Source organism: Mastigoproctus giganteus, chromosome 1 (genome assembly GCF_048544385.1).
Source record: "Mastigoproctus giganteus isolate SK-2022 chromosome 1, ASM4854438v1, whole genome shotgun sequence".
Classification (NCBI taxonomy): domain Eukaryota; kingdom Metazoa; phylum Arthropoda; class Arachnida; order Uropygi; family Thelyphonidae; genus Mastigoproctus; species Mastigoproctus giganteus.
The window spans coordinates 220,064,667-220,081,992 of NC_143575.1; the positions used below are offsets into that span (position 1 = coordinate 220,064,667).

At 39.5% G+C, this 17,326-nt stretch overlaps 1 protein-coding gene across 1 annotated transcript in view; it reads right to left on the reverse strand.

The window, feature by feature from the left end:
- Rad9 (cell cycle checkpoint control protein Rad9) overlaps positions 1–17,326 on the reverse strand; it is a 237,637-nt gene that overhangs the window by 188,896 nt on the left and 31,415 nt on the right. The window contains exon 3 of the mRNA XM_090384423.1: positions 16,752–16,822. Coding sequence (XP_090240549.1) covers positions 16,752–16,822 — 71 coding nt within the window. The remainder of the gene's footprint in view (positions 1–16,751; positions 16,823–17,326) is intronic.

The window sequence follows — 17,326 nt, forward strand, 5'->3', positions numbered from 1 at the left end:
GGACATATTGCTCCGGGATATGCGGTGGTTATTCCCTGAATGACCTTTCCGCATCCTCCATATTTGGTGGTGACGGGCTCGAACCCCGGTCTAATCAAGAAGCATGTGCTACGCACTGCTGCTCCTTCCCACCTGGCTACGGAGGCGCCTGTGAGGTGGCTGAGTTGGAGTAAGTTTCTACAGAGATATCGAAATTTGCTGAATGAAATTAAAAAAATTGTTAATCAAAGGGCAGATGATTATCAGCAGCTACAAGGTATGGAGTGGTTGTGTGATTTGACTTTTTTGGCAGATTTTACCAGTAAATTAAGTGATCTGAATTTGGAATTACAAAGAAAAAATAAAAATGTGGGTGACATGATTAGTAGTATTTCTGCATATAAATATCAATTTTTGGCAATGGCTAAGGATCTCAAAGAAAAAAATTTACCATCTTGCAAATATGCAAGATCATTTGCAAAAATATCCTGTTTTTGAATTTAATAGTGAGAAATATGTTTCTGAAATTGAGAATGTTGTGGATGATTTTTAAACCAGATTCAGTGGTTTTAAAACAATTGAAGACACTGTTCAATATATTTCTTATCCATTTAATGTCGACTTAGATAAAAAAAAAACAAATTGCAGAAAAAAATCGCTGTGATTTTTCAAATGCAGAAAATATTACTTGAAAATGAAATTATTACATTGCGAAACGATATCTTCCTAAAAGCCAGATCATCAGAAAAAGAGTTTTGTATATATGTTTACCGAGAAAAGTACCCAAATGTAAAAAATAAAAAAATGCAGCGAACTTTTAAATTCTTGTTTTGGTTCCACATATCTATGTGAATCGGCCTTTTCATATTTGAAACAAACAAAGACGAAGAATTGCTGTGCTCTTACAGACTTGCATACAAAGGATTCTTTATGGTTGGCCTTATCACAGTACATCCCTGATTTTGAAAGCTTGGCAGATGACATGAAGACACAAACTTCACATAAATTAAAATTTTAAATACGTATGAATTTAAAATAAGAATTCTGAATTTTTAAATTTATAAACAACATTTTTCAATATGTGTTGATTAACTTTTTTAACCTTGTGCAATGAAAATTTTGAGATGGTAGATCGCGGAACATTTTGAAGGAAAAAAGTAGATCGCATCACAAATTAAGTTGGCCAACCTAGTCTATACAATACATTTTATTATAATGTATGTATGCATTATGGTTTATCTAAATTGCATTGTACCATGCTAGACAGTCATAAATGCCTCTTTTCACTTTTGCAATTCTTTCCATATTTACATCTTCTTTTCAATGATTGCCAACCCCTCAGAAATTAATTTAAAAGCTGCAGCCATTTTCTGCCTTGTAAATGTTCTAGGAGTCTGTGGAATATCAGGTTCTTCTGTTACTTCAGAATTTAGATGTGTCTCTATTTCAATTATTTCATCGGTTGTTAATTCCTCAAAATGCGAGTCCAAAAGCTCTCTCATGTCAGTCACATCAAGGTCAAGGTCCATTTTATTGCCCAATTCAACAATTTCCTGATAATTATTGTAATAAATACATTTTTTAAAAGTTTATTTAATTAAATCTTACAATTATGTTCACTATACATTTGGCATTTCATTTTATAAGGAACTCTTGTCCATTGGCAACTTTAAGAAATTTTGGATGAATGTGATGTTGGTTGTAGCGAATGTTCGTAAACCAAGAGTTGCATGTATTGGAATTTGCTGTTACTAACAGCATGTTCTAAATGGGAAGCATTCAAGGAATTAATTGTGGAAGCTACTAGGCTGTTCATACTGATTCACAAATACTGTTCAAGGTTTAGGCCTAAATGGATGTCAGATGAACTAATGAGACTCCTGGCAGAGAAGAAAAAAAGCATATAATACATATAAATTATCAAGTGACACAGAAGCTTCTGGTAGATATAAGCTAGTCTGTAATCAAGTTACAAAGAAGGTTAGGCAGGTGAAGGCAGATTGCGAGAAATCTTTGGCAAAGGATGCCAAGAAAAACAGCAAGGACTTCTTTACTTATATAAACTCTAGAAGAGGATGAATCAGATTGGTCCACTTGATATCGATGGTTTGGCTGTTAGTTGATCCTGCACAGATAGCTAACAAACTTAATGAGTATTTTGCATCTATATTCACACATGAGGAATTCTTTAGGGAAGTGGAAGTGGAGGACAGAAGCTTATTAAACTCTAACATGGTGCTTAATGATTATGTAATAACTGAGAGAAAAGTGGAGGAGAAATTGTTGAAGTTAAACATAAGAAAGGCATCTAGGGTAGATGGGATCTATCCAGTTATATTAAAGGTGATGGCAAATGAAGTAAGCAAACCCTCAGCCATAATTATAAGAACATCCTTGGACTCAGGGTAAGTCCCCACGGACTGGAGAATCGTGGGGACTTACCCTGATGTAATTACAGACCTGTTAGTTTAACTTCTGTTCCATGTAAAATAGTGGAGTCACTGGTTAAAAAAGCATTGCAGGATCATCTAGACAAGACTGGAGCAATAATTGGCACTAATGATATTAAGAGTAGGAGACCAGCAGAATTACTTAACAAGTACAGGTCACTGTTGAAAAAAAGCCGTGAAGTAGGGTTGAATTTGAAAGTGTCTGCAATTCTGCCCAGACACGATAGGAGGGAGTATATGATGAGAGCCTTGTCGATCAATTCGGCCCTGGAAAGATTGTGCAAGGCTCAAGAGGTAGAATTTTTTTCAGCCTGGAATGTACTTGTTAACAGGAGAGATTGCTTCTACAGGGATGGGATACACTTAAATAGAAAGGGTGCAAGAATATTTGCTGATGCTATCGAGGCAGTGTTAGGTGGGTCGGAAAACTGCTAGCTTGGGGGGAGACAAAGACTAATGGATTAACAGTAGCCACTGGCAGAAGTGAAAGAGATTCTTGCACTGCTTCTATTGGAATGAGCAGAAGCCTGAAAAACAAGATGCAGGATATTTCAGAGACTGCTGGAAGTCATTGTGATACAAGTAAACACATGGGTTGTGTTAGGGTAGCTAAGAATAGAAAAAGGTGCATGTATACTTGCGTGTACACCAATGCTAGGAGTTTAGTAAATAAATTTGATGAATTTGAGGTATTGCTCAAAACATCAAAGGCAGATATTGTTGGGATATCAGAGACGTGGTGTCACACAGATATAAGGAATGCAGAACTGGAATTTGGGGAGTACAATGTGTATAGAAAGGATAGAAAGGACAGGAGGGGAGGAGGGGTTATGCTATTAGTTAAAAAACACATAAAATCCAAGGAAATGAAGCCAGTCGACATTGATGGACAGGACAGTGTCGAGTCAGTTTGGTGTGACATAAGCATAGGTAAATCAAAATTGAGAGTAGGAGTGTGCTATAGGCCTAATGACTCTGATGAGTATAATAAGATACTGTACAGGGAAATAGAATGGGCCAGTAAATCAGAGAGTCTTATAATGGGAGATTTTAATTTCCCAGATATTGACTGGAATTTGTGGTTTGGTCACTCACACACCTGCAGGGCTTTTGGGGATTTATTGGATGATTGTTTTCTACACCAGCATGTTTGGGAGGCAACTAGAGGGAGTAATACTCTTGATCTGATTATCAGTAGTGATTCTTCATGCATTAGGAATCTGCAGATAAAGGAACCACTGGGTGGCAGTGATCACAGCGTGCTGAAGTGGGATTTACTCAAGGAGGTAACTACCATCAGAGGTAAAGGGAAGGGTTTTTGCTTTCGTAAAGGCGACTATGATGGTCTGAGACAGTATTTAAATTCTATACAGTGGGACCAACTGATGATGTTACCAACAGCAAATTCAAAATGTGAAGCATTCAAGGAACTAATCTTGGAAGCTACCAGGCTTTACATACCAACCAAGAAATATTGTTCAAGGTTCAGGCCTAAATGGTTGTCAGATGAACTAATGAGACATATGGCAGAGAAGAAAAATGCATGGGATACATACAAATTAATGGGTGACATGGAAGCCTATCATAGATATAAGTTGGTCTGTAACCAAGTCACAAAGGAGATTAGGCAGGCAAAGGCAGATTATGAGAAATCCTTGGCAAAGGATGCAAAGAAAAACAGAAAAGAGTTCTTTACCTATTTAAACTCAAGAAGGAAAGGGATGAATCAGATTGGTCCACTGGATGTTGATGGTTCAACAGTTGAGGATCCAGCTCAGGTGGCTAACAATCTAAACGAGTATTTTGCATCTACATTCACATATGAGGAGTTATTCAGGAAGGGGAATGTCGTAGGTGAAGTAAACATTGGCAGTGGGCTAGATTATTTTCTAATAACTGAGAGGAAAGTGGAGGAGAAATTGTTGAGGATAAACATAAAAAAGGCACCCGGGGTGGATGGGATCTATCCAGTTATATTAAAGGAGGCAGCAAAGGAAGTAAGCAAACCCCTAGCCATAATTATGAGAGCTTCTTTGGACTCAGGGGAGGTACCCATGGACTGCAGATGTGCAAATGTAACCCCAATTCACAAAGGAGGATCAAAGGCTGACACAAGTAATTATAGACCTGTTAGTTTAACTTCTGTTCCAGGTAAATTAATGGAGGCACTGGTTAAAGAAGCACTGCAGGATCATCTGGACAAGAATTCAGTTATAGCTCAGACACAGCATGGTTTTGTTAAAGGCAGGTCTTGTCTGACCAATTTGATTGGATACTATGATGTAGTCACAAAAGAACTGGATGCAGGGAATAATTTGATATCATATATTTGGATCTTAGAAAGGCTTTTGATACTGTTGCGCATGGAAGACTGCTGCACAAATTGGAGAAGTGTGGCATTGGAGGCAAATTGCTGCTATGTATAAAGGGATGGTTGAGTGGCAGAAGACAGAGAGTGGTAATCAATGGACACTGCTCAACGTGGACTAATGTTATTAGTGGAGTTCCTCAGGGTTCAGTGTTGGGTCCATTGTTGTTTTCTGTATTTATAAATGATATTGATGATGGTGTATCAGGCTTAATGTCCAAGTTTGCAGACGATACCAAGGTTGGCAGGGTTGTTAAGGACACTACTGATACTATGCTGCTGCAACAGGATCTGGAAAGGTTGAGCAGATGGGCTGAGAGGTGGCAAATGAAGTTTAACATTGACAAATGTAAAGTACTACATATGGGAAACAGTAACCCCAGATCAACGTATCAACTCTGTGGTACTACGCTGACAGTGGTAGAGAATGAAAAGGACCTGGGGGTAATTGTGCAGGCAGATATGAAGTTCTCTGAGCAGTGCAGACGAGCTGCAAGAGTAGCTCATGGTGTCTTGTCAATGATATACAGGAATTTTTCAAGCAGGGACAGGGATGTGATTATTCCCTTGTATAAGGCATTGGTCAGGCCACACCTTGAGTACTGTATACAGGTCTGGAGGCCTCATTTCAGGAAGGATGTAGAGCTGCTGGAACGAGTACAGAGAAGGGCAACAAGATTGGTGAATGGAACAAAGGGTTGCTCTTACGAAGAAAGGCTTAAGTTTTGCAAATTACAGAGCCTGGAGACTAGGCATCGGCGAGGTGATCTGATAGAGGTGTATAAGGCTTTGAATGGCTTGAGCATGCTCAATGCCGATGGGATTCTTCCTCTTGCTCAGAATAATCACCTGAGAGGGCATAAATTCAAATTGAGGAAGGACGGATGTCGGATAGATGTGCGGAAATTTGCCATTAGCCAGCGGGCAGTTGGTTTGTGGAATAGACTCCCATCGCTTGTTGTTGAAGTTGATAGCCTAAATAAATTTAAGGCTCAGCTGGACAGGTATTTCGAACGAACGGAGGGGTGAAATGGGAGTAGTGGTTGTTTTCTTTTTTTTTTTTTTTTTTTGGCTGATGCTGAATAAGCTTGCTTTCTTACATCATATGCCTCTGCTAATGCTAATGCTAAATAACATTTCCCCTTTTTATGTAATCCACTTTCTATATCCCCACTTACACAACTGACTTATAACTTCTCAAAAGATTTCAGGTTCAGGGGAAAACATATAATATCTGATAGAGGTGTATAAGGCTTTGAATGGTTTGAGCATGCTCAATGCCAATTGAGGAAGGACAGATGTCGGATAGATGTGCGGAAATTTGCCTTTGGCCAGCGGGTGGTTGGTTGGTGGAACCGACTTCCATCACTTGTTGTTGAAGTTGATAGCCTAAACAAATTTAAATCTCAACTGGACAGGTATTTCGAACGAATGGAGGGGTAAAATGGGAGTGGTGTGTGTGTTTTTTTTTTTGGCTGATGCTGAATAAGCTTGCTTTCTTGCATCATATGCTTCTACTAATGCTAATGCTAATGCTAATTCAGACACAGCATGGGTTTATTAAGGGAAAGTTTGTCTGACATATTTGATTGGATACTATGAAGTGTTAACAAAGAAACTGGATGCAAAAAAAATTTTGATATTATATACTTGGATTTCAGGAAAGATTTTGATATTATATACTTGGATTTCAGGAAAGATTTTGATATTATATACTTGGATTTCAGGAAAGATTTTGATACAGTTGCACACTGCTCCAATTTGTACAGTACCAAATTGTATAGTGCCATACTGCTCCAATTTGTAAAGTTGATCACCTTGCACCCGCGAGGTGATCTACTGTATAAATTGGATCAGTATAGTATTAAGGGCAAGTTGCTACAATGGAAAAAAGGGTGGTTGAGTGGGATAACACAGAGAGCAGTAATCAATGGACACTGCTCTTCATGGACTAATGTTATTAGTGGAGTTCCCCAGGGTTAGGTGTTGGGCCCACTGTTGTTTTGTATATTTATCAATGATATTGATGAAGGTATATCAGGCTTAATGTTCAAATATGCAGATGATACAAAGGTTGGCAGTTTCCACTTCTCAGTCCATCTGCCCAACTTTTCTAGATCCTGTTGCAGTAGCACACTACTGCAACAGGATCTAGAAAAGTTGGGCAGATGGGCTGAGAAGTGGAAACTGAAGTTTAACATTGACAAATGCAAAGTACTGCATGTGGGTAGAAGTAACCCCAGAGAAACATAATAACTATTTGGTACTACATTTAGGGTGGTAGTAGGCCTCCGTAGCCGAGTGGTCAGGAGCGGGGGTGCAGTAGCACATGCTCTTTGAGTAGACTGGGGTTCAAGCCCCTGACTGCTGAATACGGTCGATCTGCCAACCCGCACTGGACCAGCGTGGCAGATTATGGTCGATTTCCCTCAGCATGAATTGTTGAGGAGGCTTCCATCCTGTAGTGGGTTGATAATGGCTGCACTTTACTTTTTTTTTTTTTAGGGTGGTAAAAAATGAAAAACACCTGGGAGTAATTGTGCAGTCAGATAGGAAGTTTTTTGAGCAGGTCATGGGGTATTGTCAATGACATACAGGAATTTGCTAGTAGGGAAAAGGAGGTGTTATCCCTTTGTATAAAGCACTGGTCAGGCCATGCCTTGAGTACTGCATACAGGTCTGGATGCCTCATTTAGGAAGGATGTAGAGTTGCTTGAGCAAGTACAGAGAAGGGCAACAAGATTGGTAAGGGGAACAAAGGGGTCTTCTCCTCTTACCAAGAAAGGCTTAGGTTCTGCAAATTGCAGCGTCTGGAGACTAGGCACCTGCGAGGTGATCTGATTGAGGTGCATAAGGCCTTGAATGGATGGAGTTGGCTCAATTCTGATGGGATTCTTCCCCTTGCTCAGATTACAAACCTGAGGGGGCAGAATAAATGTGAGGAAATTTGCCTTTAGTCAGTGTGAGTAATTAATTGCTGGAACAAACTTCCATCTGTCGTTGTGGAAGTTGATAGTTTAATAAATCCAAGGAGGAACTGGATAAACGTTTAGAGGGAATGGACGTGTGAAATTGCTTTTTTTTTTTTTTTTTTTTTTGGCTGATGCTACATAAGCTCATACGCTTGCTTTCTAACATCACATGCCTCTACTACTACTTTGTATAGTTTATTATTATGTTTAATAATTTCATTAAACAATTGTTTAATAATTAGAAATTATGTTTAATAATTTCATTTTAAAGTACAACTTTATTAATAAAAACTACAGTAACAGTGCAATTGCCACTTAAATCATTTAACACATTTCATCCACTGATAACAAAACAGCAAAACAGTAAAAAAAAAAGTGCAAAATGAAATTTGTCACATAAAACATTGTCTTCTATTTTTTATTTTTTTCCGATTATAACATGCTTCACTTACAACATGGTTTTTAAAGTTGTCCCTCTCCAATACCTGTGTTATATCGAGGTTGCACTGTATGCAAAATTCATTAAGGCATGCAACATTATCATGAATGCCCAGAAATAGCCCCAATGCCAAGCACATGTGTCTGATTCACATGTTGAGAATAAAATATCCTTTTATGTGGTTTGAGCACAAAGCAGAGCAAGGATATTTCTCTCACTGCTGAAGTGTCAGCTGCCACTTCAGCAGTGACAGAAATATCCTTACTCTTAAAATTTATGTATGCCTCTGCCTTGGCAAGAGTGGCTAGTAATAATAGGACTGCTGTCATACCAGTGTAGCAGTGGTGGTGAGAGAATGACTTTCTGCTACGAGGCCATGTGATGCTCCCTCAGCATTCTGGAGATCTCCGTGGCACAGTTGCCCTTCATCCAGCTGCCAGTTTCCTTACCTCAAAGCAACACAGAGTTAGTCAATCTCCAATGGAGGATGAAAAACATGATTTTCCATCCTAGATTTTGGGTTTTTCATCCCTTCTAAGACAATAACATCAACCAAAGAAAACACAGACATGATACCCCCAAGGAGGCTATCAGTAGGACTCCACTGGTGGCTCTGGCTCAACTCAAGCATAATGTAATTTGTGTTGACAACATGAAGATGGAGTTGATCACAGTTCTTATGCTTAGAGGATATAAGTTGCCAGTCTTGGGACACCCTAATGAACTTGTGAAGATCATGATGTTCTGTCAATGATGTACATAATTTTTTTTAGCAATGATAAAGAAGTGAGTAGTGATTATCTAATTATATAACAACAGTTTTAATGTGGTCCAAAACCACATTAAAAACTAATAATTAAAACTAATGCAAAGGCACAATTATTAAAACCAATAATTGCTCCATTGCATTGAGCATCTTGTCCGGTCTTTTTGCATAATCTAATTAAAAGCTCTTTAAATGGTTGAGTGTTGACCTGTTTCTTCAGAAGCCACACTGTACTTTGGAAATGAGGTCATTTGCTTCTAAATACCATGAGGTAGGCATTGACTATTTTTTCCAGAATCTTGCATAAGCAGCTTGCCAGAGCAATCAGGCAATAATTATTTGGGAATTCTGGATACTTTCCTGGCTTCAGGAGGGCAAGCACGAATGCCTTACACTAGGAGTCCAGAAACTAATCTTTAAGATAGATTCTGTTGTACAGACAGAGCAGCCATAGATTCAGATGAAAGATGTTTACTCATCTCATAATGGATGTCATCTGGCACAATGACACTCGCCTAGGATAGAGACAGTGCCACCTTCATTTTGAATTCTGTGAAGGGCTAATTGTATCCCTCACAGTTATTTGAAGATAACTTCAAATGCTCCCTTTTGGCTTTTTGTTTTTGTTTTGTCTCCTAAGACAAGCTTAGGGGATGCAGTCTGGGTGTTGGAAGATGGGAAGCGGACCCAGGATTCCTTCTAACTCCAACATCTAACATAACGTGCTTTGGCATGTGCACATTTTAAGGCTATTTGATTATATATGGAATAATGACGAAATATCCCCCATGCCTTGTATTGAGCTGAGCCTTTCTTTCTGCTATGCATTCTACCTTGGTTTTGGAAATGATGGAAACCAGGAAAAAACTAGGTCTTTGGAATTGCATTTGCCACTGCCTGGATGATCATTTTATGATGTGCTTTACTGCATTGTTAATTGGCTCTTGCTGACTGTGGTGGTATTAAAGAATGCCAGATATTTGAAGGAATTCCAGTCAGCATGATTTATCTTCCACAATGGCATCCTAGACCATTGAGAGAATACTGAGAGCCAATCGCAGTAAATGTATGGGTAGATTAGGGCTAGGTCATTGTTTTTGAGCTTACATTTGATAGTCCATTGATATCAGCACAACCCCACAGAGTATTATGTCCATTTAAATCCCATAATAATAGAAATGAAGAAGGCAATTTCTGTCTGGGGGATGTTGTTCCCAGATGGCAAACAGATGGAGCAAACAATTAAGAGACGAACCCCCCCCCACTGAAAGATGAACTGCTACTGTCTCTAAATTGATGGTGAGTGGCGTAGCTTGAAAAGCGGTATGGTTACCCAGAAGAATGTTGACTCCGCAGGTAGTTCCATCCCCAGCTCCGTCTTTGTGAATGATTAAACAGTAATGCAAGGGGCACCTCCGTAGCCAGGTGGTAAGGAGGAGCAGTGCGTAGCACATGCTTCTTGATTAGACCGGGGTTCGAGCCCGTCACCACCAAATACGGAGGATGCAGAAAGGTCAGGGAATGACCACTGCATATACCGGAGCAATATGGCCTTAGTTGCTAATGCTCCTAAAAACCAAAATAACAACAATAACAAGTATTAGCATTAGCATTAGTAGAGGCAATATGATGCAAGAAAGCACGCTTATTCAGCATCAGCCAAAAAAAAAAAAAAAAAACACACACACCACTCCCATTTCACCCCTCCATTCGTTCGAAATCCTTTCCAGTTGAGCCTTAAATTTGTTTAGGCTATCAACTTCAACAACAAGTGACGGAAGTCGGTTCCACCAACCAACCACCCACTGGCCAAAGGCAAATTTCCGCATATCTATCCGACATCTGTCCTTCCTCAATTTGAATTTATGCCCTCTGAGGTGATTATTTTGAGCAAGATGAAGAATCCCATTGGCATTGAGCATGCTCAAACCATTCAAAGCCTTATACACCTCTATCAGATCACCTCGCCGGTGCCTAGTCTCCAGACTCTGTAATTTGCAAAACTTAAGCCTTTCTTCGTAAGAGCAACCCTTTGTTCCATTCACTAATCTTGTTGCCCTTCTCTGTACCCGTTCCAGCAGCTCTACATCCTTCTTGAAATGAAGCCTCCAGACCTGTATACAGTACTCAAGATGTGGCCTAACCATTGCCTTATACAAGGGAATAATCACCTCCTTATCCCTGCTAGAAAAATTCCTGTATATCATTGAAAAGACACCATGAGCTACTCTTGCAGCTCGTCTGCACTGCTCAGAGAACTTCATGTCTGCCTGCACAATTACCCCCAGGGTCCTTTCATTCCCCACTACTGTCAGTGTAGTACCGCAGAGTTGATATGTTGCTCTGGGGTTACTGTTTCCCATATGTAGAACTTTACATTTGTCAATGTTAAACTTCATTTACCACCTCTCAGCCCATCTGTTCAACCTTTCCAGATCCTGTTGCAGCAGCATAGCGTCAGTAGTGTCCTTAACAACCCTGCCAACCTTTGTATCATCTGCAAACTTGGACATTAAACTTGATATCCCATCATCAATATCATTCATAAACACCGAAAACAACAACGGACCCAACACTGAACCCTGAGGAACTCCACTAATAACATTAGTCCACGTTGGGCAGTGTCCATTGATTACCACTCTCTTTCTTCTGCCACTCAACCATCCCTTTATCCATAGCAGCAATTTGCCTCCAATGCCACACTGCTCCAATTTGTGCAGCAGTCTTCCATGTGCAACAGTATCAAAAGCCTTTCTAAGATCCAAATATATAATATCAAGGTTATTCCCTGCATCCAGTTCTTTTGTGACTACATCATAGTATCCAATCAAATTGGTCAGGCAAGACCTGCCCTTAACAAAACCATGCTGCATCTGAGCTATAACTGAATTCTTGTCTAGATGATTCTGCAGTGCTTCTTTAACCAGTGCCTCCATTAATTTACCTGGAACAGAAGTTAAACTAACAGGTCTATAATTACTTGTGTCAGCCTTTGATCCTCCTTTGTGAATTGGAGTTACATTTGCACATCTCCAGTCTATGGGTACCTCCCCTGAGTCCAAAGAAGCTCTCATAATTATGGCTAGGGGTTTGCTTACTTACTTTGCTGCCTCCTTTAATATAACTGGATAGATCCCATCCACCCCAGGTGCCTTTTTTATGTTTATCCTCAACAATCTCTCCTCCACTTTCCTCTCAGTTATTACAAAATCATCCAGCTCACTGCCAATGTTTACTTTACCTACATCATTCTCCTTCCTGAATAACTCCTCATGCGTGAATGTAGATGCAAAATACTCGTTTAAATTGTTAGCCACCTGAGCAGGATCCTCAACTGTTGAACCATCAATATCCAGTGGACCAATCTGATTCATCCCTTTCCTTCTTGAGTTTAAATAGGTAAAGAACTCTTTTCTGTTTTTCTTTGCATCCTTTGCCAAGGATTTTTCGTAGTCTGCCTAATCTCCTTTGTGACTTGGTTACAGACCAACTTATATCTATCATAGGCTTCCATGTCACCCATTAATTTGTATGTATCCCATGCATTTTTCTTCTCTGCCACATGTCTCATTAGTTCATCTGACAACCATTTAGGCCTAAACCTTGAACAATATTTCTTATTTGATATGTAAAGCCTGGTAGCCTCCAAGATTAGTTCCTTGAATGCTTCCCACTTTGAGTTTGCTGTTGGTAACATCATCAGTTGGTCCCACTGTATAGAATTTAAATACTGTCTCAGACCATCATAGTCGCCTTTAGGAAAACAAAAACCCTTCCCTTTACCTCTGATGGTAGTTACCTCCTTGAGTAAATCCCACTTCAACACACTGTGATCACTGCCACCTAGTGGTTCATTTATCTGCAGATTCTTAATGCATGAAGAATCACTACTGATAATCAGATCAAGAGTATTGCTCCCTCTTGTTGCCTCACGAACATGCTGATGTAGAAAGCAATCATCCAATAAATCCACAAAAGCCCTGCTAGTGTGCGAGTGACCAATCCACAAATTCCAGTCAATATCTGAGAAATTAAAATCCCCCATTATAAGACTCTCTGATTTACTGGCCCACTCTATTTCCCTGTACAATATCTTATTATACTCATCAGAGTCATTAGGCCTATAGCACACTCCTACTCTCAATTTTGATTTCCCTATGCTTATGTCACACCAAACTGACTCGACACTGCCCTGTCCATCGATGTCGACTGGCTTCACTTCCTTGGACTTTATGTGTTTCTTAACTAATAGCATAACCCCTCCTCCCCTCCTGTCCTGTCTATCCTTTCTATACACTTTGTATTCCCCAAATTCCAGTTCCGCATTCCTTATATCTGTGTGACACCACGTCTCTGATATCCCAACAATATCTGCCTTTGATGTTTTGAGCAATACCTCAAATTCATCAAATTTATTTACCGAACTCCTAGCATTAGTGTACACGCAGGTATACATGCACCTGTTTCTATTCTTGGCTACCCTAACACAACCCATGTGTTTACTTGTACCGCAATGACTCCCAGCAGTCTCTGAAATATCCTGCATCTTGTTTTTCAGGCTTCTGCTCATTTCAATAGAAGCAGTGCAAGAATCACTTCCACCTCTGCCAGTGGCTACTGTTAATCTATTAGTCCTTGTATCCCCCCAACTAGCAGTTTTCCGACCCACCTAACACTGCCTCGACAGCATCAGCAAAAATTCTTGCACCCTTTCTATTTAAGTGTATCCCATCCCTTTAGAAGCAATCTCTCCTGTTAACAAGTACAGTCCAGGCTGAAAAAAATTTTACCCCTTGAGCCTTGCACAATCCCTCCAGGGCCGAATTGATCGACAAGGCTCTCATCATATACTCCCTCCTATCGTGTCTGGGCAGAATTGCAGACACTTTCAAATTCAACCCTAATTCACAGCTTTTTTTCAACAGTGACCTGTACTTGCTAAGTAATTCCGCTGGTCTCCTACTCTTAATATCATTAGTGCCAACGTGTACAACTATATCACCTTTTGTGCCCTTAAAAGATGATATCCGCTCTACAACGTCATCGACCTTTGCCCCTGGCAGACATACCCTGGTCCTATTCCACCTATCCTTTTTACAAAGCATGTTCCCTGTTTCCCTGACAATAGAGTCACCAACAACTACTAGTTCCTGTGGGACCAGCGCATTCTGCCTAGGGGGCTGCCTCTGTGTTGCCTGATGACCAAGTGCAAGCTCTGGCGTTGATGTGGGCAGCTGAGAGCTTGATGGGCCCCTCAATTTATTTCCTTCGAGGGCATCCACCCTGTCCTTCAAGCTCTCATAAAGGCCCATAACAACGCTGACGCTGAGTTGTCGCCTGATTTCCTTGCACTCCTTACATCGTGCACACACAAAGACATCCCCCTTGGCAGTACCATGTCCCGTACCCGACTGCTCCACAAACATCAAGCAAACAGTGCATTTTAAAAGACTGTGATTCAGAGGGCAACTGCCCCCCCCTCAGTTCTCCCCTGAACCACAGCACTCCCATTAGCTTGAGCCTTTTGCTTTGCTGCTCTGGTCTGAGTCAAGTAATGCAAGTAAGGATCCTCATTTGTCTTTAAATACATCTCCTGTAAGAAAAAGCAGGTTGATGTAGGGTAAATGACTCTTTTGGTGGAATAGTCATTTCAGTTTGCATTTCAATGGAGTACTTCCCTGCAACTTTCTCAGTATATGTTGGCTTACTTCTGTTTATTGGTTGAACTGCTTTCCTAGCCTCTTTATCTTGAGCCTCTGTACCTCTTTTTCCTCCTACCACCACTGGCATGCTCATGAGTAACAAGGTATTCTCCTTGGCAGTTGATGCATACAGGTTTCATAGCTGAACATTCCATTCTTTTTTGGCCCTTTGCACCACACTGAGTGCATGCAAGAGCACCATGACATGCCATTTGCAAGTTTCCATATTTTTGACACGAAGCATCTTAGGGGATTTGGTACATATAGTATTAAGGGGCAGCGCAAAATTGTTTACAAAACTGTTTCACCATGATGAAGGTTACTGGCTATTCAGATGGATGTCCTTTGAGGTGGTCTCGCAACTCTATACACAAATTCCAATGCGACCCCAGGGGCTCACACCTGGTGAGTATGGACTTGGCACACCCAGGGTCCTCAGCTATATATCATTGTCATTCTTTTTCTTGGTGATTCCCTTCTACTTCTGCCTCTTCTTCTTCTCTCTCTCTCTCTCTCTCTCTCTCTCTCTCTCTCTCTCTCTCTCTCTCTCTCTCTCAGGGTAACTCAGAATTTTTTTTTTGTTGGTGCAGCATAAGCCTCAGGCACTCCTGATAGGCCTTTTTCAAATTTATAATATTTCTGTCATGTTCCTGTTACATATTTAGTTCCTGTTACATGTTCTGATTAAATTCCTCACTTGTTGAAAATCTGTGATATCTTTCACAGGAGGCTTTAAACTTGGGAAACAAAAAAATTAGAGAGAGCTAAATCCAGTGAGTCTGGTAGATAAGGAACCAGGGGAGGGGCATCTCATCATACAAGAACTAATTTGTTGAAACCCACTTTTCTTTGTTTTCCCCCAAACCACATTTCACAATCACAATATAACTGTTTTGAAGTATTCTTAGTTTGCTCTCTGACCATGTGGGACAAATTCATAATAAACAATGCTCTGTGAGTCAAAATATATGATGGGCATGTTCTTCACATTTGATCAAGATTGTCTTGTTTGCTTTGAGCCTTTGAGAAGGCTTCCATTAAGAGAATTGGACCTTTGCCCAGGTTATTTGTTTAAAAGATAAAGCTGCTATATTAGCTCATTCAGAACTAACTGATCTCTCATCAGATAGCAAGTGGGTTTCAGTAACAACACACAGACAAACAACAAACAACGCACAGACAGTTGTAAAGAAGTTGTGCATTGTGAAGCGGTATATAAAATCAGAGTTTTCGAATAATAGGGCAACTCATTACAAAGAAAAGTTTGTTCTGACATGAGAATTAAGACCATTGCATTAACCATGCAGCTTAAATTCTGCTTGCAAAAACAGGTGAAAGGATAAGACAGTCAATATAAATGTTTACAGATGTAAATAACTTCAGGTGTTAGTGTTTAAATTTACTGGAATGTGACTCTTGAAACTCAAACCTTACCTACACTTCTCTAAAATCTAAAAAATTTTGAAATTGGGCACTCTCTATCCCCAAGGGTGCTAGATTTTGAAGATTTACTGTATTAATTATGCAGAACAAAATGTTCTCACTTGCAGCCTCAGGTAGGATTTTTTGTAATACATAATTAATATAATTTAAATATATACAAAAATCATATAAAATTTAATCATAAAAATCCTTAAATTATATCTTATAAAAATTACTACATATCTTTGAACAAAACTCGTCTGTTAACTACATACTTATAATCTTATTTAAGTTTCTCTATTTCAGTAAAAAAGAAAACTCAAGACTGCACAGAGAATCACAAGGATATTTACATGAAGTGTTTCTCTTCAGCAGTCAAAAAGAAAACTCAAGACTGCACAGAGAATCACAAAGATATTTACATGACATGTTTCTCTTTAGCAGTACTACCTGAGTTCCCTAGCTCCCTAGATTCCCTAGCTTCCTCAAGCCTCAGAAGAAAAGACAGCTCTCTAAATGTCAAGTGTTAATAATAATCCTACCTCTAAATCAATTCATGCAAATTAGCTTTTGTTCATGATAAATGACTTCATATGATTCTCTGCACCCAATACATTTTAGATTTCTCTATTTCTTTTGTCAATTATACTTACCCCACTTTGACATATATCAATGCACAAATCCTCTCCAATTTTCAAAAGAGAATGAATGGCTTTTCCAAGGACTGAAAACAATAATATCAAGAATCAAATTTAAGTCTAGTCCTCTGTGTGTGTGTGTGTGTGTGTGTGTGTGTGTGTGTGTGTGTGTGTGTGTGTGTGTGTGTGTGTGTGTGTGTGTGTGTGTGTGTGTGTGTGTGTGTGAGAGAGAGAGAGAGAGAGAGAGAGAGAGAGAGAGAGAGAGAGAGAGAGAGAGAGAAAATAGGAGAATAATATCATAGTTAGTAGAGTAGTACAGCACAGATCCCATAAATTAGAATGACATGGCCAAGCCTTCAACTAGCTTAACCACTCTAATAGGTAAGCAAGGTAGGGACTTGATATTACCTTCTGGTTTCACTCCTAAAAATAACATTTGGTATCTAGCAACATACCATACTAAAACTATGTGGATTTGCTTTTTTAACACAACTGTTTTTGCATCTACTAGCTAGGATGGTATTATAAATTATAGTGAAACAACTTGAAATCATTACTGTAATTTATTGATTTCAATGTAATTTATCTGT